Consider the following 24,289-nt stretch of genomic DNA (forward strand, 5'->3'; position numbering starts at 1 on the left):
TTTTTTGTATTTTCAGTAGAGATGGGGTTTCACCATGTTGGCCAGGCTGGTCTCGAATTCCTGACCTCAGGTGATCCACCCACCTCGGCTTCCCAAAGTGCTGGAATTATAGGTGTGAGCCACTGCACCCACCTTCAATGTTTAATTTTTTAGGAACAGTGTCTTGCTGTTGCCCAGGCTGGAGTGCAGTGGTGTGATCACAGCTCACTGCAGCCTTGACCTCCTGAGCTCAAGCAATCCCCTACCTTAACCTCTCCAGTAGCTGGAACTACAAGTGTGTGCCACCACATCTAGCTAATTTTTAAAACATGTTTTTTTATAGAGACGGGGTCTTCCTATGTTGCTTATGTTGGTCGAGAACTCATGGCCTCAAGCATTCTTCCTACCTCAGCTTCCCAAAGTGCTAGGATTACAGACAGGAGCCACTACAGCTGGCCATCTTTTAGAGATCGCACCACTCCAGCCAGGGTGACCCTGTCTCAAAAAATGAAGAAGTAAAAATAAATAAAAAATGAGTCTCTGAAAGATAACAATGTTTCTCAACATTAATGTCATCCCATAGCATCCCCAGAAAACTTGACAATAATTCCTTAATGTTGTAGGATAGGATCTTGCACTTGAGAATTTAAAAAAGATCTAAGAATAAAAATATTGTTACAAAATTCAGCTAATTATGACAGTTCTTCAGTTTTCTTAATTAGCCCTCGGTACGTTCCTCTACTTGAAAAAATGTTACTCCCAACAGTACCCTCAATCCCATGAGAATCAAAAGTACTCTTTCAATCCCAGCATTCTCAGTGTTACTTGACCAGGTCTAGTAGTGGTGTTTTAATGATAACCTTTTTTCTACCCTGCAAAACTTGGTCTTTCTTTTTTTTTTTTTACACACACATCTGTTTCCAACCTTTGCTTAGTGTATAAAGTGAAAGATTAACTTATGACTTTTGCCCTCAATTTCTAGTGAAGAGAGAATTTTGGGGAAAATCCTCTTATCTGAGATTGCATAAATGTTCAGAGAAACATGGAAAAATGAAGAGACCCTGCCAGCGTATCTTCTCTTCTTCCAGCTTTTCGGGAGTGCAAGCTGTGGGTCCCTATCCTGTGTTTGGCTGACTATGCCTACCCTTACAGTACAGTACTGGGGGTTTCAGAGCAGGTGAGCAACGCTGCTGAGGGAGAAATGGAACGTAGAATTTAGAGACTGAGGCTGGGTGCAGTGGCTCATGCTTGTAATCCCAGTACTTTGGGTGGCCAAGGTGGAAGGATCACTTGAGGCCAGGAGTTTGAGACCAGCCTGGGCAAGGTGGTCAAACCCTGTCTCTACAAAAATACAAAAATTAGCTGGGTGGTGTGGCTCATGCCTGTTGTCCTAGCTACTTGGGAAGCTGAGGTGGGAGGATCACTTGAGACCGGGATGCAGAGGCTGCAGTGAGCTGAGATCGCACCACTGCACTCCAGCCTGGGTGACAGAGTGAAACTTTGTCTCAAAAAAAAAAAAAAAAAAAAGAATTTGGAGACTGAAAGACACTGGAGAGATAAGGATACTGTGAACAGATGTTCAGTTAGAGAGTCTGTGCTACTCAAAATGTAGGAGATTTGGGGTTGAGCAGACTCCTGTGTGACTCTTCCGAGGCTTAACTGTAAGCTTATACATTGTGACTCTACAAACGAGATGGTAGACTTTGATTGCATGGGCCTCTTATCACAGAAATGGCTGGCCTGGGAGGGGTCTCTGTGCAATGCTGATAGAAGTAAGGAAGGCTCAGAGAGGTTAAGTAATTAGCCCAGAGTCATGAGACTAGGTGCTAACATGGCCAGGTCTGGAATGCCAGAGACCTGGAACAATTTAGTTTAAAGGAAAGTCTCCCCCTGGGCATCCTTCACTGGAGTCTCATGGGAAGACCTCTGTCCCTTCAGTTAAAACCCTTAGTCTAATCCAAGGTCACTTTACATTTTCAGACCTCCAGTATATACATCTGGGAAGCAGGGATAGCAATATCCTGTTACCAGCTGTATACCAGCTGATAGAAGGAGCAGCTAAAATGGATGGGCAGGTTGTTTATCAACCTTGAATTCTGATTTTATTGAATTGTTTCTCTGTATTTTATTTTCCTTTTTTTTTTTTTTTTGAGACAGAGTCTCGCTCTGTCATCCAGGCTGGAGTGTAGTGGCACAATCTTGACTCACTGTAACCTCCGCCTCCTGGGTTCCAGTAATTCTCGTGCCTCAGCCTCCCAGGTAGCTGGGACTATAGGTGCACACCACCACACCCAGCTAATTTTTGTATCTTTGGTAAAGACATGGTTTCACCATGTTGGCGAGGCCAGTTGCAAAGTCCTGACCTCAGATGATCCGCCTGCCTCGGCCTCCCAAAATGCTAAGATTACAGGTGTGAGCCACCGCGCCTGGCCTTCTCTGTATTTTCTTGAAGTTTGCTGAGTTCTCTGCAAGAAGAAGGAGGATGACTTATCGTGCCTCTCACTGGCGAGCTCCACCTTTTCTGTAATTTTGAGCACAGTGCAAGGCCTTGGAAAAGCTTTGTTTCTTGAGTCTCTCAAAGGAGAAGAACAACATTAGTGTTTCTGGGAGGGCCAATGGCTGTGCTGTGATGGGGCGTGGATGCTTTCTCAGAGGTACTTTCCCCCAAGCTTTAGGCATGTCTGACCATTTCTTCTGCCTTGTTCTAGTGCTTTCCTCATGATTTAGACTCTGGATGAAGGTGTTTTTGAAGTAGGTTTACTTACTGCTGTCATCCTGTGTCACCTCACTCTCTGTGGCCTGGAAGTGCAGGGTTTCAGGCCTGGCTGTGGGTGGGCGTTATATGACAAAGGGCTCAGCGTCCCTTGCATCTGGTATGATGCCCTCTCTGGTTTCACCACCTTTAGTCATCATTTTACTTGGGGTGTGGACATATTTGTTCCAGGAGCTTCCCCACCCTCTACAACTTATTGGAGGGATAAATTGTCCTAATGTTTTCTTCTGGTGTTTTTAACCATGAAATCTTAGACCTGGAGTAGATTTGGTTACCAAATAGCCTAAGGAGGGAGGACATAATATTTGATTTATGTAAGATCCAGGAAATAAGGGAAGGCACAATGCCATGAGCTGTGCTTCCAGCTAGACCTTATTAAGTTTCACAATCCTTTATGCAAAAGAGACAACTTCCAGGTGTTGCTAATGGAGGTATCTCGTGACCTAGAGACAAAACCAGGAGCAGCTTCCTTCTATATCTCCAAATCCAAAAACGATTGCTAGGGAGTTAGACCATGGCCCAGCTCTGCTTTGAGAAAGGGAATTTTGCTTTTGAGATGATTGAAGTGCTTTAGATTCCTCAGCTTAGAAATGAGAGATGTACAGATAATGAGACACACGGAGGCTTTGCCGCATCAAACTTCATGAGCTTGGAGAACATGCAGGTGCTCTCCTGACCTCTTAGCTGTTTGTCAGGTTTCTATGACCAGGCAGGTGTTACCAGTACTAATGTTTAGGGATTCAGCTATATTTTAACTTCATTTTTATGATCTTTTTTTTTTCCAGACAGGATCTTGCTCTGTCACTCAGGCTGGAGTGCAGTGGTGTGACCACAGCTCACTGCAGCCTCAACCTCCCTGGACACTCAATTGATCCTCCTACCTCACCCTCCCCAGCAACCGGGACTGCAGTCATATAGCACCACACCCAGCTAATTTTTGTATTTTTTTTGTGGAGATGGAGTTTTGCCATGTTGCCAGACTGTTCTCGAACTCCTGGACTCAAGTGATCCACCCTCCTTGGCCTCCCAAAGTGCTGGCATTACAGGCATGTGCCACCACACCCAGCCAGGATCCTCTCTTTAGTCACGTCTTTATCTCTTCTTTCGTGTAACAATCTTTTCTTGAGGGCCTGCTTTGTGTAAGGCATTGTGCTTGGTACGGTGAGGGATATGGAAGTGAATGTTTCACATCTTACCCTAAGTTGCTTACTTTAGAGGAGAAGGTAAGGCTGAGAAGAAATAACTAAAACATAAAGTGTGAAATGGCTTTGTTGAGTTTATGAGTCGCATATAAGAAGTGAGTGGATTTTCCTGTAAAAGCACAACCAAGATGATTTCTTTCTGGACAGTGAGAATGCCTAGAGCACCCAGAAGTGCTTCTAAGGACTCAGAGAGTTGAGCTGCCTGTCATAAAATGACCTTGCTGTTAGCCTTTTTCTTGGGTCAGCCATCATTGTACCCACATTCCCACTTAATGTAGACCATGTCTCTATCTCACCCAAAGTTTAAATAACAGTGAAAGATGAAATCAGATTGGTGGAGACCTGGAAGCCTAATTTTCCTAATGGATTCTCTTTCCAAATTACATCTGGCCGAGGTGGGAGGATCACTTGAACCTAGGAGTTCGAGACCAGCTTTGGCAACGTAGGAAGACCCTGCCTCTATAAAAATTTTAAAAAATTAGCCAGGGCCAGGTGTGGGATTACACCTGTAATCCCAGCACTTTGGGAGGCTGAGGCAGGCAGATCACCTGAGGTCGGGAGTTTGAGACCAGCCTGGCCAACATGGAAAAACCCCATCGCTACTAAAAATACAAAAATTAGCTGGGCATGGTAGCGCATGCCTGTAATCTCAGCTACTCGGGAAGCTGATGTAGGAGAATCGCTTGAACCCAGGAGGCAGAGGTTGCGGTGAGCCGAGATCGCGCCATTGCACTCCAGCCTGGGCAACAAGAGCAAAACCCTGTCTCAAAAAAAAAAACAAAAACAAAAAACAAAACAAAAAAAAACTAGTCAGGCATTGTGGTAAATGCCTGTAGTCTCAGCTACTTGGGAGGCTGAGGTGGGAGGATTGCTTGTGTCTGCGAGGTCTGAGGCTACAGTGAGCCATGATCGCACCACTGCACTCCAGCTTGGGTGACAGAACGAGATCCTGTCTCAAAAACAAAGAGCAAACCTGGCCAACGTGGTAAAACCATGTCTCTATTGAAAATACAAAAATTAGCTGGGCATGGTAGCATAAGCCTGTAGTCCCAGCTACTTGGGAGGCTGAGGCAGGAGAATTACTTGAACCCAGGAGGCAGAGGTTGCAGTGAGCCGAGATTGCGCCTCTGCGTTTCAGCTTGAGCAGCAGAGCAAGACTCTGTCTCAAAAAAAAAAAGCAAAAAACAAATTACATCTGAGTGTGTTTCATGTAGTTGGTGTGATCTACGTCCCTCCTTTTGTTCTTATTCTAATCTTCGGTTTGGAGAGCAATTTGTGAGGAGGATGAAATGTATCTGGAGACAGCTATGAACTGTAGCCTGCTGATTTTCATGTAATTCTTGGCTACTTGCCGGTATGGCTGGGGTTAAACTGTTTCCAGGGTAGGAAAAACAGGAACCTAGCATTTTGGTATGAAAACAAACAAGGCTGCTTTGTACTTGATGAAGCTCAAGTTGCAGATCCAGTGAGAGCCCATTAACTATTGGTGATGGCCCACTGACAGTGGTGAGTTTCAGAGACCCCAGCACATTCTGGAAATAGCAGCGAATGGTTGTGCAGCCTACGAAAGTAATAAATATTTCTGCAGTGATTGTCAACAATAAAATGATTTTCTTGTTTGGGGGGCAGGGAGGCAAGAGGCAGAAACCTTAGGAAGCTGTTGCACACCAGTTTCAGCTTCTGCTACTTTTATTTCTCTCCATTTAAAGCTGGGTGCAGTAGCATGAGCCTGTGGTCCCAGTTACTCAGGAGACTGAGGTGGCAGGTTCACTTGAGCCCAGGATTTTGAGGCTGCAGTATATTATAATGGCCCCTGTAAATAGCCACTGCACACCAGCCTGGGCAACATAATGAGACCCTGTCTCTCAAAAAAATAAAAGACTGAGGCTGCTCCAATGACATGGGGTGGAGTCAGGAACCTAGGACTCTTTCTGGCCCACTTTAGAGAACAGGATTCTGTGAGGTTGAGGTCAATGACTGGGAAAGCCCTAAAGTTCTCATCTCTGTCTTTCTTCTACCTCCTCCAACCTTTGCAATAAAACGAAATCAAATCCCAGATTTACCATATTTTAGTAGTAAATATAAAACAAGCAAAACAAGGGTCTAAAATACTCCACTAAAATAGAAATTCCTATATTTGATATTCATGCTGCTACTCTAATCATCAGAAAGAAAAAATGTGCTGGTCAAAGGTACTCATTACATGTGTACTTGTGTAGGGCCTTGACATTCTACCTCCAACTAATCTTTGCGTCATCTTTTTCTGCCTTTGGACATATGCCCCATGCGTCCTTGTTTCCATGCTTTTATTCATGATCTGCTCTGCATAGTGCACTCATTTTATTCACCAAAACCCTACCTATTATTTTAGTATCCGTCTCTTTGGGGTGTTGTAGTTTGTTTTTGTTTTTGTTTTTGTTTTTTAAGACAAATTCTTGCCTGTTGTCCAGGCAGACATGTATTGGCATGATCTTGGCTCACTGCAACCTCTGCCTCCTGGGTTCAAGCGATTCATTCTCCTGCCTCAGCCTCCCAAGTACCTGAGATTATAGGCATGCGCCACCATGCCCGTCTAATTTTTGTATTTTTAGTAGAGACTGGTTTTGCCATGTTTACCAGCTGGTCTTGAACTCCTGACCTCAGATGTTCCACCCACCTTGGCCTCCCAAAGTGCTTGAGCCATCGTGCCTGGCATTGGTTTGTTTTTTAAGAGATAAGGTCTCACTCTGATTCCTAGGCTAGGGTGCAGTGGTACAATCACAGCTTACTACAGCCTCAACCTCTTGGGCTCAAGTGATCCTCCTGCCTCAGCCTACTGAGTAGCTGAACCTACAAGGCATGCGCCACCATGCCTGGCTAATTTCTTAACTTTTTGTAGAAACGGGGTCTCACTATATTGTTCAGGCTGGTCTTGAACTCTTGGCCTCAAGTGATCGTCCCACATCAGCCTCCTGAAGTGTTGGGGAACCACTGTGTCCAGCTCTTGATAAAATTTGCTTTGAAAACAAAAACCTTCTTTGGCCATTCTGTCCCTCAACAGCATCCCTTCTTTGTTTTCTTTTTTCTTTTTTTGCTGGAAGCTCAGAGGATCATCCAGCATCTCTTCTTTGAGCTCTTATGTCGCTGTGTTTGTCCCCCACCTCACCATGTTTATCATAGAGGACATATGTGTGTTTCTATGTAGCTAACTAAATAAATCCTCCAAGGCAAGACTGATTCATCCAATAGTACATCTTTGTTATCCCCACAGCACATCCTGGGTGGACTGGATGCAACTGTAAATATCAGGTCACAAGTAGGGGCGAAGTGACAATTAATATCAAAATCGTATCTCCATGTGTGTCCAAGCCTTTTTTTTTTTTTTTTTTTGAGACGGGGTGTTGCTCTGTCGCCCACGCTGGAATGCAGTGGTGCGATCTCGGTTCACTGCAAGCTTCGCCTCCCGGGTTCACGCCATTCTCCTGCCTCAGCCTCTCGAATAGCTGGGACTACAGGCGCCTGCCACCATGCCCGGCTGATTTTTTGTATTTTTTTAGTAGAGACACGCGTTTCACCGTGTTAACCAGGATGGTCTGGATCTCCTGACCTTGTGATCTGCCCGCCTCGTCCTCCCAAAGTGCTGGGATTACAGGCGTGAGCCACCGCCCCCAGCCGTCCAAGCCATTTTGGAGTCATATAGACCTGGTTGAGATTCTGGCTCCACTGCCTATTAGGTGTGTGTCCTTGAACAAATTACCTAACGTCACTGTAAAATATGAGATGTCACCATCTGTTGGAATCTTCCCTCTCTGAAATATGTGATTTGATATTTAGTAGAGGATTACATACTGCAGTTAAGAACCATTTACCCAGCTCTCTTTCCTGAAAGACTCAGTAGTAGGAAAGCACTTATGGGTTTTTATGGATACCTTGTGGAAGAGATAAGCTCTGTGACTTGTAGAACAGAGCCTTGTCCTGCCCAGAAGCAGGAGAGGTGCGTGTTTTCTTGCCTGGGCAGGCCTGCTACATGCCTGCCTTTGTCCAGCCCCAGGACATAGATAAAGCTAGTGTTCTTGGTTTCTAGCAGTTAAGCAACCTTTAGTGTTTCTGCTTGGCAGAGTTCTGGGTTTGGGATTTATCCCCTTGCATTCCCCAAAATAATTACTTCAGGATCCTTTTGTTAATGCCCAGCCTCACACCCATGACAAGAAGATGTCTCAGTTTAACTTTTATTGTGACACTCATGTTGGTTTGAGGTTTAAGTTAGTATTTATTTCTTCCTTTCTTGAGTCAGAACTCTAAGGCATTTAAATGGGTGCATGCCCAAACCAGAGAAAGATAAGAAAGATCTCTTATCTTAGACATTCTGTGTCTGCCCAGCAGCCTCTGCTCAAAGCTCCTGGAAACAAAATGGCCTTACGCCTGGAGATGATCTCCTACCCTAGAAGCCTGGTAGTTACTGTTCTGTTCTGACAAACTCTCTTTCTTCAGATCCCTTGATTGTGAAATAAGACACCCCTAGACCTTCAGCCGTAGTTGCCATCACCCTCAGTTGACCAGATGACATGGGTGCGGGAGCAGCTTACCAGGTTCCCAAGAGCCATGACCTGGGAAGGTCTCCAGCCTATTCCTTGTGTGTGGATCTGTTGTGCATTGGGAACAGATGAGAATGTTAGGGCTTTCCCAGTCATTGACCTCATAGAACCTTGCTCTCCAAAGTGGGTCAGAGGGACCCTAGGACCCTGACTTCACACTCCAGAATGCCACCATCATATATGGTGTGCACGGCAGTCTCATAAACAGGGTTCCAGAGCGCTGACCAGGGACCTGCCTGTCTGCTTAACATTCTCCTGACCCTCAGTTCTGATTTTTGCTGTTTTTTTTTTTCCCTTGTTTGTAACTTCTTATATTCTAATATCTGATGCCTGCGTGATCATAAAGGAAACAGCCTGTGGAGCCAGAGTCTTCACTCAAATCCTTGCTGTCTCACAGCCAGCTGTGTGACCTTGGGCAAGTTACATAAACCCCATATGCCTCCATTTCTGCAGCTGAGTAATAGGGATAGTAATAGCCACATCATAGGGTTGTTGTGGCTTTGAGATGTTGGTTAGATAGAGTTCTTAGCATGGAGTCTGGCTCATGGTCAGGGCTGAACAAATGATTATCTCTCCCCTACCCCACCCCAGAATTTAAAGATTATACGTATAAAGACTGCCTACAGAAATGTTGCCAAAACATACTTAAACAAATTTACTACAGTAAAAGAATGAATTCAGGTAGCTGTGAGCATATATGTTGTTGCAGTATGTCTTAATTTAATCCGGTAGGGCACAGTGGTTCATGCCTGTGATGTCAGCATTTGAGGATGCTGAGGTGGGAGGATTGCTTGAGGCCAGGAATTCGAGACCAGCTTGGGCAACAGAGCGAGACTTCCTATTTAAAATAAAATTTTAGGGAGGCTCAGTGGCTCAGTCCTGTTGTCCTGGCTCATAAGGAGTGGGGGCCAAGCGTTTGAGACCAGCCTGGGCAACATAGGAAGCCCTCATCTATGTATCAACAAAAAAAACATTTAAATAAAAATTTAAAAAGTTAATCTGAGGCCAGGCATGGTGGCTCATGCCTGTAATCTTAGCACTTTGGGAGGCTGAGGTGGATGGATCACTTGAGGTCAGGAGTTCGAGACCAGCCTGGCCAACATGGTGAAACCCCATCTCTACTAAAAAGATGAAAATTAGCTGGGAGTGGTGACATACACCTGTAGTCCCAGCTACTTGGGAGTCTGAGGCAGGGGGATCACTTGAACCTGGGAGGCAGAGGTTGCAGTGAGCCAAGATCGTGCTACCACACTCCAGCCTGGGTGACAGAACGAGACTCTGTCTCAAGAAAAAAAAAAAAAGTTAATCGGAATCCAAAGGGTAATATTTTCAGCAGTACTATCTCTGGGGATTCTCTGAACTGCGGAGGAGGAAACTGCCTCAGTAGAAGGATATCCCAGATGCTGCTTGGGGCCATAAGTAGTTGTTAACCTGCAACTTTTTTTTTTTTTTTTTGAGACGAAGTCTCGCTCTGTCACCCAGGCTGCAGTGCAGTGGCACAATCTCAACTCACTGCAAGCTCTGACTCCTGGGTTCACGCCATTCTCCTGCTTCAGCCTCGTCCTCAGCCTCCTGAGTAGCTGGGACTACAGGTGCCTGCCACCACGCCCAGCTAATTTTTTGTATTTTTTGTAGAGATGGGGTTTTGCCATGTTGCCCAAGCTGGTTTTGAACTCCTCGGCTCAAGCAATCTGCTCACCTCAGCCTCCCAAAGTACTAGGATTACAGGCTTGAGCTACTACCTGCAACTTTTTTTTTTTTTTTTTTTTTTTGAGACAGAGTCTCATTCTGTCGCTCAGGCTGAAGTGCAGTGGTGCGATCTTGGCTCACTGCAACCTCTCCCTCCTGCGCTCAAATGCGCCTCCCACCTCAGCCTCCCAAGTAGCTGAGACAACAGGCATGTGCCACCATGCCCAGCTAATTTTTGTATTTTTTGTAGAGATGGGGTTTTGCCATGTTGCCCAAGCTGGTTTTGAACTCCTCGGCTCAAGCAATCTGCTCACCTCAGCCTCCCAAAGTACTAGGATTACAGGCTTGAGCCACGGTGCCCAGCCAACCTGCAACGTTTTGACAGCATAATCCTGCTTAATTCTAATTTAGTATGACTTCCTTTTTTTTTTTTTTTTTAAGTTGGTGAATTCAACATTGAATTTAATTCTGCATTGGCAGGCGGATGACTAAAGTCATTCGAAGAAGGATTTACCCTACCTTTGGCTCATCATATATGAGACTGGATCACGTACATAGAAGAACCCATTTTTTCAGGCTAACAGAAATTGTTAATGATCATCTTGCTTTTCAAATGGCAAAGCTGACTACTTTGTCACTAGGTTGTAGTAATATTTGTATAACATGGCAGAAAGTGAACTCACTTTCCTGGGAATGCCTGAATTTGCCAACTCAACCTCTTTTTCTCCTCACCCCTCAGATCTCAGTGCTTAGTGAATGTTAGTGAGGGGCTGTAGGCAAGAAGTTGATTAGTAAGAAAGAAGCTGTTGTCAGCAGTCACTTTTTTAGAATATATTGTACTAGGTGTAATGCCTTGGGTTAAATGCTGCCTTGCACACAGGAATTTATAATCTGTGAGAAGATAAAAATAGACAAATGCTGATTAGAAACACTGTCTTGGGTAGCATCATAAAAGGATGATTCATTAGGAAATCAGGAAGTCTATAATGCAATTTTGATCATTTAGGTTGTATTTTTACGAATTTTTTTTTTGGATTTCTAGTAATTTTGTCGCAATTCCACTTCTTCTGAGATCATCACTGATGAATATTATTTAGAATTATGGGGCCAAGCTTAGTGGCTCATGCCTGTAATCTCAACACTTTGAAAGGCTAAGGCAGGAGGATCACTTGAGGACAAGAGTTCAAGCCTGGGCAACATAGTGAGACCCTGTCTCTACAAAAAATAAAAATAAAAATATATTAGCTAAGTGTGGTGGCGTGTGCCTATAGTCCCAGCTTTTCGAGAGGGTGAGGCAGGATGATCACTTGAGCCTAGGGTGACAGAACAAAACCTTACCTCTTAAAACAAACAAACAAAAATGGAAGGAAGAAAAATATGGAACACTTCATAGCCCATTAGAGCAAGGTTTCTTGTGTGTTTTGGTCATAGTGGCATCCCCAGTGCCTGAAACAATGCCTGGCACACTGTAGGTATTCAATGAGCATGGAGTGAGTGAATGAATGGTACACTTATGCCATGGCACTCTTTCTGGAGAATTGCAGGTGCCAATCTGTCTTGTTAGATCAGTGCAAATTACATTGCCCATGAGGTGATGAGGATGCTCTTTCCATCAGTTTGATTGCCAAAGTTAATGCTGTGTATGTTTTGTGGTTCTCAGTGGTTGCCAGGGAACCGAGGAAGTGAAAGGAAGGGGTTGAAAGTAGCCTCATTGCTCTTCCCTGGGCGGCTGTGCCTTGATGTCCAGCCTCGTCTGTCTGGCAATTTGACCTGGTTGTGAGAGTGGCAAAAAGGCCTGGGATAGACTGACCGTATCTTGAGAATATGTATGTGCTAAAGAATGGCTTCCCAGTCCCTAAACCCCGGCAGCAGCAGGAGCCACTTCTTTTACACATCAGCCACCTTTTCCTCTAGCAGTGAGGCTGTGATCCATTCTTTTCATGAGTCTCAAGGAAATGGCTCAGCCAGTTTGGCACATTCATTTTCTTGTCAGGAAAGTCAATGTGACCTTGACCGTCAGTGGGGACCTGCAGTAAACACGTTGTGTGTCTGGCTGGATTCTAATGATCAAACAGTACTTTTGGCACCTCACTGTGCTGTACGTGTCATGTGCTGCTAATTTATTGTCCTAGGTTGGGGGTTATAGATAGTAATTTGCAAGAATCATTTCTGACTTTCATGGATGATGCCCAGCACAGTGCCACTACCATGGAGGCCTTGAATAAGTATCATGAAAGAAAATTGTTGCAGAAAATGAAAGAAAAGATGAAATATACTTGCTTTGAGTCCTGGACAGTGTAATTAATTTGTAGCCGAGGAAGTTAGTGAAAAGTAATTTTTTTTAATCCCAGCACTTTAGGAGGCTGAAGTGGGCAGATCACTTGAGTCCAGGAGTTCAAGACCAGCCTGGGCAACATGGCGAAACCCCATCTCTACACAAAAAAACAAAAATGAGCTGCGCATGGTGGCACGTGCCTGTAGTACCAGCTAGGGAGGATCGCTTGAGCCCGGAAGGCAGAGGTTGCAGTGAGCCAAGATCATCACGCCACTGTACTCCAGCCTGCGTAACAGAGTGAGACCCTATCTCCAAAAAAAAAAAAAAAAAAAGTAACTTTGGATTTATAAAGCTCCTCTGAAGATTGTTCTCCTTGAGTCATTTCTGGAAATCCAAACCCAAACATGGACCTTTTGTACTGTGCGAGTGTTGTGTTTGGTAGAGGATTCAGGCCCAGGGAGAACTGCTGTGACCTGCTGTTTCAGGGAGGGTAGCCAAAAGGGATTTGGCTTACACCACTGACTAGGGAAAGTCAGAGCAGGACACCATCCCCAGGGCCGTTGCTTGTGCAAAGCTTGCGTTAGAGAACTCTTTTCTCCCTGAACTGAACTTAGTGAAGAAAACACGACAAACCTAAGGCGGTGAACTTTTCCGAACCAAGAGTTGGTTTAAATATAGATGATCTGCCTTTCTGGCAACTTGGAGGCTGCGGTGGGACTTGTTGTACCTTTTATAAGACAAGTGAGGAAAGATGTTGGCACCTGTACTTGTGTAGTTTGTTTATGAAATATAAACTCTCCGGTGGAAGCGAGGACTTGAAAGGGCAGCGTCCAAGGTAGCGTGTCCTACCTTAGCTGGGGAAAAGGTGCTTCTCCAAGCCCCCACTGTGAATTGCCTCATTCCCTAGAGAAAGTTGGGACAGCCAGACTTCCTGTCCTATTATGTATTGAGACCGACTCTGGCAGGGGTGGGGGTGGAAAAGTTTCTGTGAAACTGACAGACACTGGACTGGATTTTCTTTCCCAGGGAGGAGAAACAATACTTTAGGAGCTACAAAGTCAGTCCTTATTCAGAGCAGTGTTCCTCTTTTCAATTTTAGAGACTTGATTTATGTACCCCCGAGCCTACTTAGAGCCAAGGGGATGCAGCAGCCTGCTCCCATCTGCAACCCCCACCATCCTCCCACAGTGGGCTCTGGCTCTAGGTGGGTCCAGGGCTGGGCATTGCGGGTCTGCAGCACATCCTCCTCAGTATTCCAGCGCAGCTGTCTGAAGTTTTTTCTGCTGCGCCTGAACTGATGTCATTTCCCACTTGGCAGACAGCTTCGGCTTTGCTGCGTCTGAGATATGTCACGAGAAGGTGGGGGTGGGCCAGAACCAGGCGGGGGGAGTAGCGAGGAGAGCAGGAGACAGTGTGCCTGCTCGGTCCCAGGACTCTGTTTACTTTGCTTTGCTAAGGAAGGCTGGTGAACCAGGACCACCGCGCACACAGGCCCATCAGGGGCAATGCTCATTCCAAGACCTTAACTTTTAAGAGCCCTTTGTTCCAACGTTAGTGTGGACGATGCTCTTGCAGGATGCCTTTCCTTTTGGGTCTTAGACAGGTAATTGGTTCCGCATGGATCGGGTTTGGAAGGGAAGAAGGGGTGGGAGCTTGTTTATTGTACTACTGCTTTGGGTGGAGGGAATATTTTAGCAAATGCCTCTCGGTTAGACCAGGCCAGCTCCCACACAGAACTTTCCAGTCTCCCTTCTTGTTTGCTAGCTGCTCCTTACTTTCAGAGCCACCGTATTCTTAACCCTCTACGTCCCCGAGGTTTCTCTAGGGCTGTCCAGTTCTGATTTTCCATCAGACACTGTAAAACTGCTTTGGAAACTTCACGGAGAAACAGCTGAAGAGTGGGGCTGGGGAAGGGGAGAGGCAGAGTGCGATTCTTGCTGCAAACCCCTTTTATTCCTTCTCCATTTTGATTTGGCTAGTTAGTGGAGATTTCCTCACAGTCCTCTGGTTCTGAAGGGACTCTGCGCTGGGGGTGGGTCGAGGGCTCCGTTCTTCTTCTAAAGGAAAGGCTTTCTTCCTTTCAAGCATGTGCCTGGGGCTGTGCGGCTGAGGGACGTCCAGGACACCTCAGGGGAAGGGGTGTGGAATTGACCCCATTTTGGCCTTACCGACCGATTTTTCAAACAAACCCCTGTGGCAGAGACTTGATTGCTCGGTGAGCCGCCCTTTGAAGTGGGGGCACTGCATTCATTCCAGCCGGTAAAGCAGTGTGGAATGAGAGAACAGTAGCAAGCCACCAACTGCTGTCTGCTGAGAACACAGCTGTTGCCAACTATTTGTTCCAGGGCTTCTGAGAGTCGGACACCCCCACCCCCTCTTCGTCTGAGAGGCATGTCTGTATCGGAATGTGTAACTGTAACCAGCAGCTGCTGGCTGTAAGGGGTGGGGAGGGAGCACACACCCTCTGCTGCCCGTTCCTGGGTGAGGAAAAGCCACAGATGAGCTCACAGCAGAAGCCCTAGAGGGGAGCTGCTAGGGACCACTGGTTGCCCTCACTGTGAGAAAAGTGCTAGACGGGCAACTCTCCTTTGAGTTGCCTACAGTTCTGTTCAAAGGAAGCTCCTCTGAAAAGCCCCAAACCTTCCATTACAGCTCTTGTTATCTTCAGAGTGTTGCGTTAACACAGCTGATGGGCAGAGTGGTGACCACTCTGAACATCCCTTCTGGCCCCACAAGAAAGGCTGTCCTTTTTTTTTTTTTTTTTTTTGAGGTGGAGTCTCACCCTGTTCACTCTGTTGCCCAGGCTGGAGTGTAGTGGCATTAGCTCACTGTAACTTCTGTCTCCTGGGTTCAAGCGATTCTCCTGCCTCAGCCTCCTGAGTGGCTGGGATTGCAGGCATGTGCCACTATGCCCAGCTAAGTTTTGTATTTTTAGTAGAGACAGGGTTTCGCCATGTTGGCCTGACTGGTCTCGAACTCCTGACCTCAGGTGATCCGGCCGCCTAGGCCTCCTGAAGTGCTAGGATTACAGGCATGAGCCACTGTGCCTGGCCAGAAAGGCTGTCCTTTTAACCTATGGGCAGAGTGAGCCCTGGAGAGGATTTCGAGCAGTGTTGGAAATAGGATGAAGCTGGACGAAACGTCTCATGCTGTGTCAGCAGGCTGAGAGGGCGAAAACTGCCTAACAGAGTAGAAAGAGTGGGCTGGGAGCCGGAAAGACCTGCATTCATATCCCAGCTTCCCTGGCGTCTTGGGCAGGCCCTTAACTGCTCTGAACCTCATCTGTGAGGTTGCACGGGGATTCCACGAAAGAATGTATGTGAAACGTTTGCACCTTGGCTGGTAGAGAGTAGACATAACTCTTATTTTGATCTACTAATTCCCAAAGGATGCACCACTGCAGGGGTGCAGGAAATGAGAAGCGAAGGGACTGATACCTTGACAGGAGCCAGTTGTGCTGGGCGGGAGCCCATAGCGAGGGGAGTGAGCTCTTGCATCTGTAGTCAGTGACTGCCATTGTGCAGTGACGTACAGCTGGGAGGCCACCTCTTACTCTACCAAGATCCTGTTAATCTTATATACTGAGGTGGCAAGAGGGCGAGGGCTTGTGTCCAGTTACTTGGACATGTAGTGAGAGAATGAAGCAGTGGGTAGCATTTGATTAAACTCTTCAAAGAGAGTGAAGGGTTGGGATGGTGGTTGTGGGAAGCATCTGAGAGGATCCACAGCAGGTGAACCTTTAGCTCTTGTGTCTGAACAGTTGCCTGGTGGCAGGCAGAATTTAGAGACCTCTGAAGGCCTTTCCTGCCCTGGGCTTCTGTGACTCAAACCTTGCCTGTGCAATCTTGGAGTAGTTACATATATTGTATATTTCTAGTATTTTGTGTCAGACAGTGTAACTATGTTCTTTATTGGAGCCATGTAGAAACCAGCCTTCTAAAGATCACTTGGTGATAATTCTAAGAAAAAATGACACATAATGCACGCACACACACACAGAAAATTAATCTTTATCATACATATGTATGTACTTTGATTTTTTTTTTCCTCTTAATCCATATGATTATTTTTTCCCCATAATCCTGTGTCTTATGTGGTAGAATTATTCTGTTTGTACAGAGGTGCATGCTGAGGCTTAGAGAAGTTAAGCCATTTGCCCAGCATTGCTCAGTTGTCTAGAGAAAGGGTAATTGAAGATTTTTGTTGCTGTTTTTTAACTTGAGTCTTTCCCAAATCCTGGGTTTTTCTCACTACCTAGACTGTGCGGCTTGATGTCTGAGAATAAAGTATGATTAATGCATTGTTCTCCTTGGGGCATGTTTCTTTCTAGCCTGCCTAGGTAGGAGATAAGATGCTGCTTACCCCTTAATCCCAGCTATTCAGGAGGCTGAGGCAGGAGAATCGCTTAAACCTGGAAGGCGGAGGTTGCAGTGAGCTGAGAGGCCCCGCCATTGCACTCCAGCCTGGGTGGCAAGAGTGAGAATCCGTCTCAAAAAAAAAAAAAAAAAAATCATTCTTGTTGAGTCTCGTTCTTGTCTCCCAGGCTGGAGTGCAGTGGCACGATCTCGGTTCACTGCAACCTCCACCTCCCCGATTCAAGCCATTCTCCTGCCTCAGCCTCCCAGGTAGCTGGGACTACAGGCATGTGCCACCACGCCTGGCTAATTTTTTTGGTATTTTTAGTAGAGATGGGGTTTCACCGTGCCTGGCCAGGTTGGTCTCAAACGCCTGACCTCAAGTGGTCCGCTTGCCTCAGCCTCCCAAAATGCTGGGATAATAGACGTAAGCCACCAAGCCTGGCCAAAAAAAAATGTAGATTCTTTATGTCTGGGCCAGGGCCCTGGAACATGCATTTCTGTGAAGTTCCCCAGGTGTTTCTGACCCAGGTTGTTTCTGGTCACACTTTGAGAGACTGTCCTCCAGAGTTGGGCGGCATGGAAGTAATTACAAGCCAGTGTCCTGAGACGACAACAGAGGAACGCCCAGGGACTGGGAGAGCACAGCGTGGGGGCACGTACCTGAATCAGGCTAGGGGAGGCTTTCCTGAGAAGCTGATATCTGATCTGACTCTTGAAGGATGAGTAGGAGAGTTTACCAGACATATGAGTTGGGGAAAGAGCATTCCGGACAGATCAGGTTGGGAGAGTTGTTTTTGTTTTCTCCTGCAGATGACAAGGGAAACTGTCATTCATCTGTTGAGTCTTGGCATTGAATTTGCGTGAGGCAAGATAAGGACCTTAGTTCACCAGGTATGGGTGTCTTTTATGGATACCAAGAAGGAGGAAGACCTCAGGGCCCTTCTGTCTAATAATGAGCATGGCATGATTTCAGTGTCTGTAAAGGGCAGATAAACTGTAGGATGTATTAGTCCTTTCATGCAAGGGACAGTCAGACAGGTCACAGAAGCTACAGTGTTGACCAAAAAAAATGCTCTTTTTGTGCTTAGATGAGCCAAAGCTCAGAGGAAGATAGTCACCTGCTGAACTTTTTGGGTATGGCACTATATACCAAATTTTAGATATAACACACAATTGGGCATGCTATCCCTTTATTTATTTATTTATTTATTTATTTATTTATTTATTTATTTTGAGATGGAGTCTCGCTCTGTCGCCCAGGCTGGGGTGCAGTGGCGCGATCTCGGCTCACTGCAAGCTCCGCCTCCCGGGTTCACGCCATTCTTCTGCCTCAGCCTCCTGAGTAGCTGGGACTACAGGCACCCGCCACCACTCCTGGCTGATTTTTTTTGTATTTTTGGTAGAGACGGGGTTTCACCGTGTTAGCCAGGACAGTCTCGATCTCCTGACCTCGTGATCTGCCTGCCTCGGCCTCCCAAAGTGCTGGGATTACAGGCGTGAGCCACCACGCCCGGCTGCTATCCCTTTATTGTCTGACAAGATGAGAAAATAGGTTTTCTGATTAAGAGAAGTTCCATTATGTGTACCTAACAAAGGGATTACTAATTTTCGGAGAACAGTATTGCAACAGAATGTTCTTAGTCATGATTTGAATGACTTCTATTTCATGTTTATCCAGAAGGTATTGATTGGGTAAGGCCGATGCGTTTCTTAGGAGCAACACTCAACAGCTGAAAAGTACTGTGCACCTGTTCTACCCAAAGCATATTGTGGATACAAAGAGATATAAACTCCATCCCTGCCCTCAAGGGATTTACAGTCAGGTAGGGAAAGTAGAATAAGTGCACAGGTAATGAGGACATTCTGCAGGTGGTGGCAAATGACATAAGAAAAGAATAGAATGCCGCAGTTCAGAGGTGTGAAGAGGCAACCCTTCTGGAGGTGGCCTTTCCCACAGTCCAGTCCAGTAGTATCAGTCGTTGCACTGTAGGTGCTAGGTGTGTGGAAGGACCAGTGGGTGGTAAGTTCTAGTTGACGGAATGCAGGCTAGATCCATTGAGACACTAATTTTACATCTTGCGTCTTGGAGTATTGCCTTTCTCAGTAGGAAAGACCCGTTGTTCTCCCAGTTGTCCACACCAATGACATGGGATGGTCCCTGATACTGGGAATGAATAATATCCATCAAAACCCTCTAAGGGTCCCTTGCCTGGGTTGGAATTTGTCATGGAAAGAGCACAGGGGGCAACTCCTGGCCCAAGGGGCTATGTGTGTTTTTGAAAGGGTGAGCTGGTCCCTGGGCTGATGCTGAATGTGACAAGGCAACTAGATTGTTGCATGGTACTTACTCCCTGGGCATAGGAAGTGGCTTTAGAGTCTCACAAGGAGAGCACGGGAAAGGCTGTGTGATAGCCAGCTAAAGCTGCAGGGTGGGAGCCATGACTGCAGAGAGGGAAGGAGGGGAATTGCCGGCTTCCAGTTTAACCCCTCAACTGCTGAATGTTAGCCAGCATTGACTTGGGGTATTTATTATTTCACCACAGTGGCCACCCATGAGGGAGGAGGTCTTATCTCCTTTTTGCTGTAAGGAAACTGAAACCCAGGGGGAAGTGATCTGTTCCAGAACCCAGGGCTAATGTGTGGCAGGAGGGGCCTGGAGTGCAGGTCTTCTTGGTGTCTGTCTGCCCCCTGCCCGTTGTTCTGGCTTGGTACCCATATCCACAGTCTGCTGCAGGCCTCCTCCTCCCTGCCTGTTCTGTGCACAGCAGAGGACTGAATGTTGACAACCAGTTGCTGTTCCCCTCGGGCACCATCCGTTTCTACCAGGTTGAGGACAAATTAAGCAAGATCTTGCTTGGAAGGGAACTAGTTGTATGTAGCAGCAAACGCCAAGGTGACACTTGTTTGTGCTACCAAAAGTTGAAGCCAGAATCCTTATCTAAACTGATTTGTAAAAGTCTTGTGACAGCTCCACAGAACACCTCATTTCTGTACTGTCACCAAAGGTGAGAAAGGTGGTGCTTCCACAAGCCCTTTCAGGTTAATTTTTTTTGTGTGGGTAGGGGGAGGGATGGAGTCTGGCTCTCACTCTGTCGCCCAGACAGGAGTGCAGTGGTGCAATCTTGGCTCACTGCAACCTCCGCCTCCCGAGTTCAAGGAATTCTCGTGCCTCAGCCTCCCAAGTAGCTGGTAGCACCTGCCACCACACTCGGCTAATTTTTGTATTTTTGGGAAAGATGGAGTTTTACCATGTTGGCCAGGTTGGTCTCGAACTCCTGACTTCAGGTGATGCACCTGCCTTGGCCTCCCAAAGTGCTGGGATTACAGATGTGAGCAACTGTGCCTGGCCTCAGGTTAATTTTTGAACCCTCAACCATTTCTGTTGAAAGAAGCTGCTTTTTATTTTTTTTAAGGAATGTGGCTTGTTTTTCATTACATCTCTGTTATCAGAGCAAAGAGAAAGCAGTGTACTGGACAGTAACTTAGTGGAAAAGAGGCTGTGGCTGCTGATTTTGAAACATCCAGGATGGAGCCAAAGAAAACAGTCACTTCCTCCAGTGACAGCCCATGAGTTTGACCCGCCCCCTCCCACCCCTTTTCCTTGAAGAGGTAAATTTTAGTCCAGGAAAACAGAATACGTTAGGGCTATTTAAAAAAATGCTTTGAAATTCCTTCTTCTGCCCTAATTCCTTAGCACCAGTAAGATACTAGTTTCTTACCTCTTCTTTCCTAGGGTTTCTTGACTCATTTCTTGCTAATTTGCAGCAACAGTGGGTTGAAAGAGCCCTGAGAATGGTAACAGAGGGGCACAGATACAGGGGCCTGAGCCATATCTGTGCCCCCCTGTAACCATTGTTTCTCTGGGCAGGGCTCATCTGAACTTGAACCCCAGACCTCACAAGAGGCTTCTATTGCTGGTTGCTGGAAATGGTGATAAAATCCTGCGAGGGGAGAGGCAGTGCAGAGAAGGAGACTTGGCTTTGGGTATGGCTGGAGTGTGACACACTGACTTCTTTTCCTGAAAGTGGCTCAGGGTTTGCCGGGACTGTATTGCACATAAGACTTTGGTTTCCTCGGGCATTGCATCAAGGAGGCCAGAGTATTATTTATTATTGCTTGGTTTTCTTGCTTAACACACAAGACTTAAGGATCTCCCAACTGTGACGCATGGTCTCGATGTGGTTTCAAATACCGTCCAATTGATCTTGTGGTTTCCATCGAGGGTTTGAAAACCCTTGTTACCCACCAGGCAGGCAGTGGTGTGAATACCTGTGATTTCCCACCTCTCTGGGTGTGGTTCTGGAGTGCTGTAGGGAGGTTAGGACAGGCTGGGGCGGACTGCCAGCACAAATAGAACCTAGTCATTCCTGCGTCTCTCTGTAAGGTTCCAGATTCATGAGCCAGGCTCAGCTTGTGCTGGGTTACTGTAAACCAGGATGAGAGCGCCACGGCCAGAGAGCCACGGTTCAGTCTTGCACTGGTCATGTGAAAATCACACACCCACAGCCTTGCCTTAGGCTTTGGAGGACCCCTTCATGCTGCTGCTTGTACCGTGTAGCTAAGAGGCACGAGGGACGACTAGCTCCTATGGTTACTTGACTCAGCGGTCACCAGGTTCAGGACTTTGTGAAGGGTTTTTGGCCAGGATAGGTATGCTTGTGAGACTGACATCAGCCCTGCCCATGGGGAATTTAGAGTGGGGTGGTGGCAGGGAGTCTGTGAAGCAGTCAGGGAACAAGACTAGCTAAAACACAGTTCTGCACAAAATATTGTGGGCAGTTTGGCTAAAACAGGGGTTCTAAACTAGGGACAGTTTTGCCCTTCCCCCGTAGAGGACATTTGGCAGTGTTCGGACATTGTTAGCTGTCACAGTGAGAGGAGTGGGAAGTTGCTACTGGCATACCTAGTTAACAGAGGCGAGGGATGTTGCTAAATATCCTACAATGTACAGTTCAGTCTTGTACAACAAATAATTACCTGATTCCAAATGTCGGTAGAGCTAAGGTGGAGAAACCTTGGGGTAGAAATCACAGACTCATAGTAGTCCATTTTGCTTGGGAAGCAGGAGTCACAGGGCTGAGGGAAGAAGTACCATATTGTTTTAATAAAGGGGAAATGGGTAGACCTTTCCTGCTGCTTTCTAAGCAATGTGTGCTCATTATCTGCCCAGAAATTTAGAATTTTGACATTGGTTGTCCCACTAATCACCAGGTACTCTGTCTTATCAATGACAGGTACAGAGTCATTTTTTGTGGGCCAGTAGATATGACCAAGCCCATCTGAAATATGGATATGACCAAGCCCATGTGAAAAGTCGGATGGAACTGACGTTTCATCTCTTACTCAAATAACTTGGAGTACCACCCCCGAGGAGGAGAGGATCTCAGTAGTACCCAAATGACTTTATACATACAACTTAAAGAACAATTAGGCATAGTTATTTTAGTAGTAGCCTGTATTTGAAGCCAGGTACCTATTGCTGTGGGTATAAGAAATTAGCTGGATATGGTGCTGTGCACCTAAGGTCCCAGCTACTTGGGAGGCTGAGGCGGAATGTTTATTGTAATCTATCATTACTAACATACTGACGTCCACCCGGTCCCCGTTTTCTAAATCACCGAAGTCTATTTTAATCTTCAAGTCCAAGCTCTTAGAGTTCTAAAAGTTCTTGTTTCTTTAAAGTTTTTCTGTCTTTTGGAGACACAGCCTCTGGATTCTGAAGATCCTTTTATCCTGTGCCTGTTTGCAGTGAGACCCTTGTAAATGTGACTTCTTGTCAGAGTTAGAAGTAAACAGTTCCCTTGAGCAGTGCTGAACTTTTTGCTGGCAATATATCTCTGGTGCTGGTCCCAAGACAGACAACCACACAAGGCAAGTCCCATTATGATCTTTGCTCCCAGCAGGGTCTGCTGCAGTGAGGTGGAACTGCTGAGGGGAAAAAAAAGGGTGTTAAATTTAGAATTATGCTTATAATGAGGAATGAGATGTGGCATATGCCTTTCTCAAATGAAACTGGCAAATCTCTTCTTAAGCACATCAGCAACAAATTAACTTGTACCTTCAATATTTCAGATCCTTTTGAAAACTATACTTCTTTCTTCTTTCGAGGCGAGGAAGTGGATATTCTATTTGACTAAGAGCTATTTTCAAGATACAGTAAAGACTGTTGAGCTGGAGCCCAGTTACAGAAAGGATAAGGAATCAAAATCAGAAGATCAGGGTTTTGACAGTCCCGATTCTGTCATATTCAATCTTAGGTCTAAGTGTCATTCATTTCTTTATAAGAGAGGGGGGCAGTAGCACCTCTTCAGAGACCCTTGCAGTTCTTTTTTTTTTTTTCTTTTGAGACAGAGTCTCACTGTGTCACCCAGGCTGGAGCACAGTGGCATGATCATAACTTACCGCAGCCTCCACTTCCCAGGCTCAAGTGATCATCCCACCTCAGCCTCCCCAGTAGCTGGGACCTTAAGTGCATGGTACCACACTCAGCTAATTTCTTATATTTTGAAGAGACAATCTTGCCATGTTGCCTAGGCTGGTCTGGCAACTCCTGGGCTCAAGCAGTCCTCCTACCTCTACCTCCCAAAGTGCTGGGATTACAGGCATGAGCCACTGCACCTAGCCCCATGCATTTCTTTTGTTTGTTTGTTTGTTTGAGACAGAGTCTTGCTCTGTCGCCCAAGCTGTAGTGCAGTGGCACGATCTCAGCTCACTATAACCTCCACCTCCCGGGTTCAAGCAATTCTTCTGCCTCAGCCTCCTGAGTAGCTGGGATTACAGGTGCCCGCCACCACCTGGCTAATTTTTATATTTTCAGTAGAGACAGGGTTTCACAATGTTGGTCAGGCTGGTTTCGAACTCCTGACCTTGTGATCCGCCTGCCTCAGCCTCCGAAAGTGCTGGGATTACAGGCGTGAGCCACCACACCTGGCCCCCTTGCAGTTCTCTAAGTTGTTCAGGGGAACTGTTTACTTCTACCTTGGACAAAGGGTCACATTAAAAAGGGTCTCACTGCAGAGTGTCTTGCAGGCAACTGGCTGGCAGGCTCAAATGAGAGGCTGACTTTTAAAAGATATTTGAAGAGCTCAAGAGGGCAGGGTGCGGTGGCTCACACGTGTAATCCCAGCACTTTGGGGGGCCAAGGTGGGTAGATCACCTGTGGTCAGGAGTTTGAGATCAGCAAGGCCAACATGGCGAAACCCTGCCTCTACCAAAAACACAAAAATTAGCTGGGCATGGTGGCATGCGCCTGTAGTCTCAGCTACTCAGGAGGCTGAGGCATGATAATTGCTTGAACCCAGGAGGTGGAGGTTGCAGTGAGCTGAGACCACACCACTGTACTCCAGCCTACAGTGGGAGTCAGAGTGAGACTGTCTCAAAAAAAAAAAAAGTTCAAGAGCTCTACGTAAATGTATATTAATTTTTTTTTTTTTTTTTTT

The 24,289-nt window shown here is 46.3% G+C and overlaps 1 protein-coding gene across 2 annotated transcripts in view; it reads left to right on the plus strand.

The window, feature by feature from the left end:
• The window catches only part of WBP1L (WW domain binding protein 1-like), an 82,875-nt gene that overhangs the window by 23,387 nt on the left and 35,199 nt on the right, over positions 1 to 24,289 (plus strand). The window contains exon 1 of one of the 2 annotated variants that reach the window (XM_011977483.1): positions 13,563 to 14,095. The exons of the other annotated variant lie outside the window; for it this stretch is intronic. Coding sequence (XP_011832873.1) covers positions 14,069 to 14,095 — 27 coding nt within the window. The 5' untranslated portion in view covers positions 13,563 to 14,068. Of the gene's footprint in view, positions 1 to 13,562; positions 14,096 to 24,289 lie in introns of those variants that run through there. 2 annotated transcript variants of the gene reach the window in all.

Source organism: Mandrillus leucophaeus, unplaced genomic scaffold (genome assembly GCF_000951045.1).
Source record: "Mandrillus leucophaeus isolate KB7577 unplaced genomic scaffold, Mleu.le_1.0 Scaffold18, whole genome shotgun sequence".
Classification (NCBI taxonomy): Eukaryota; Metazoa; Chordata; class Mammalia; order Primates; family Cercopithecidae; genus Mandrillus; species Mandrillus leucophaeus.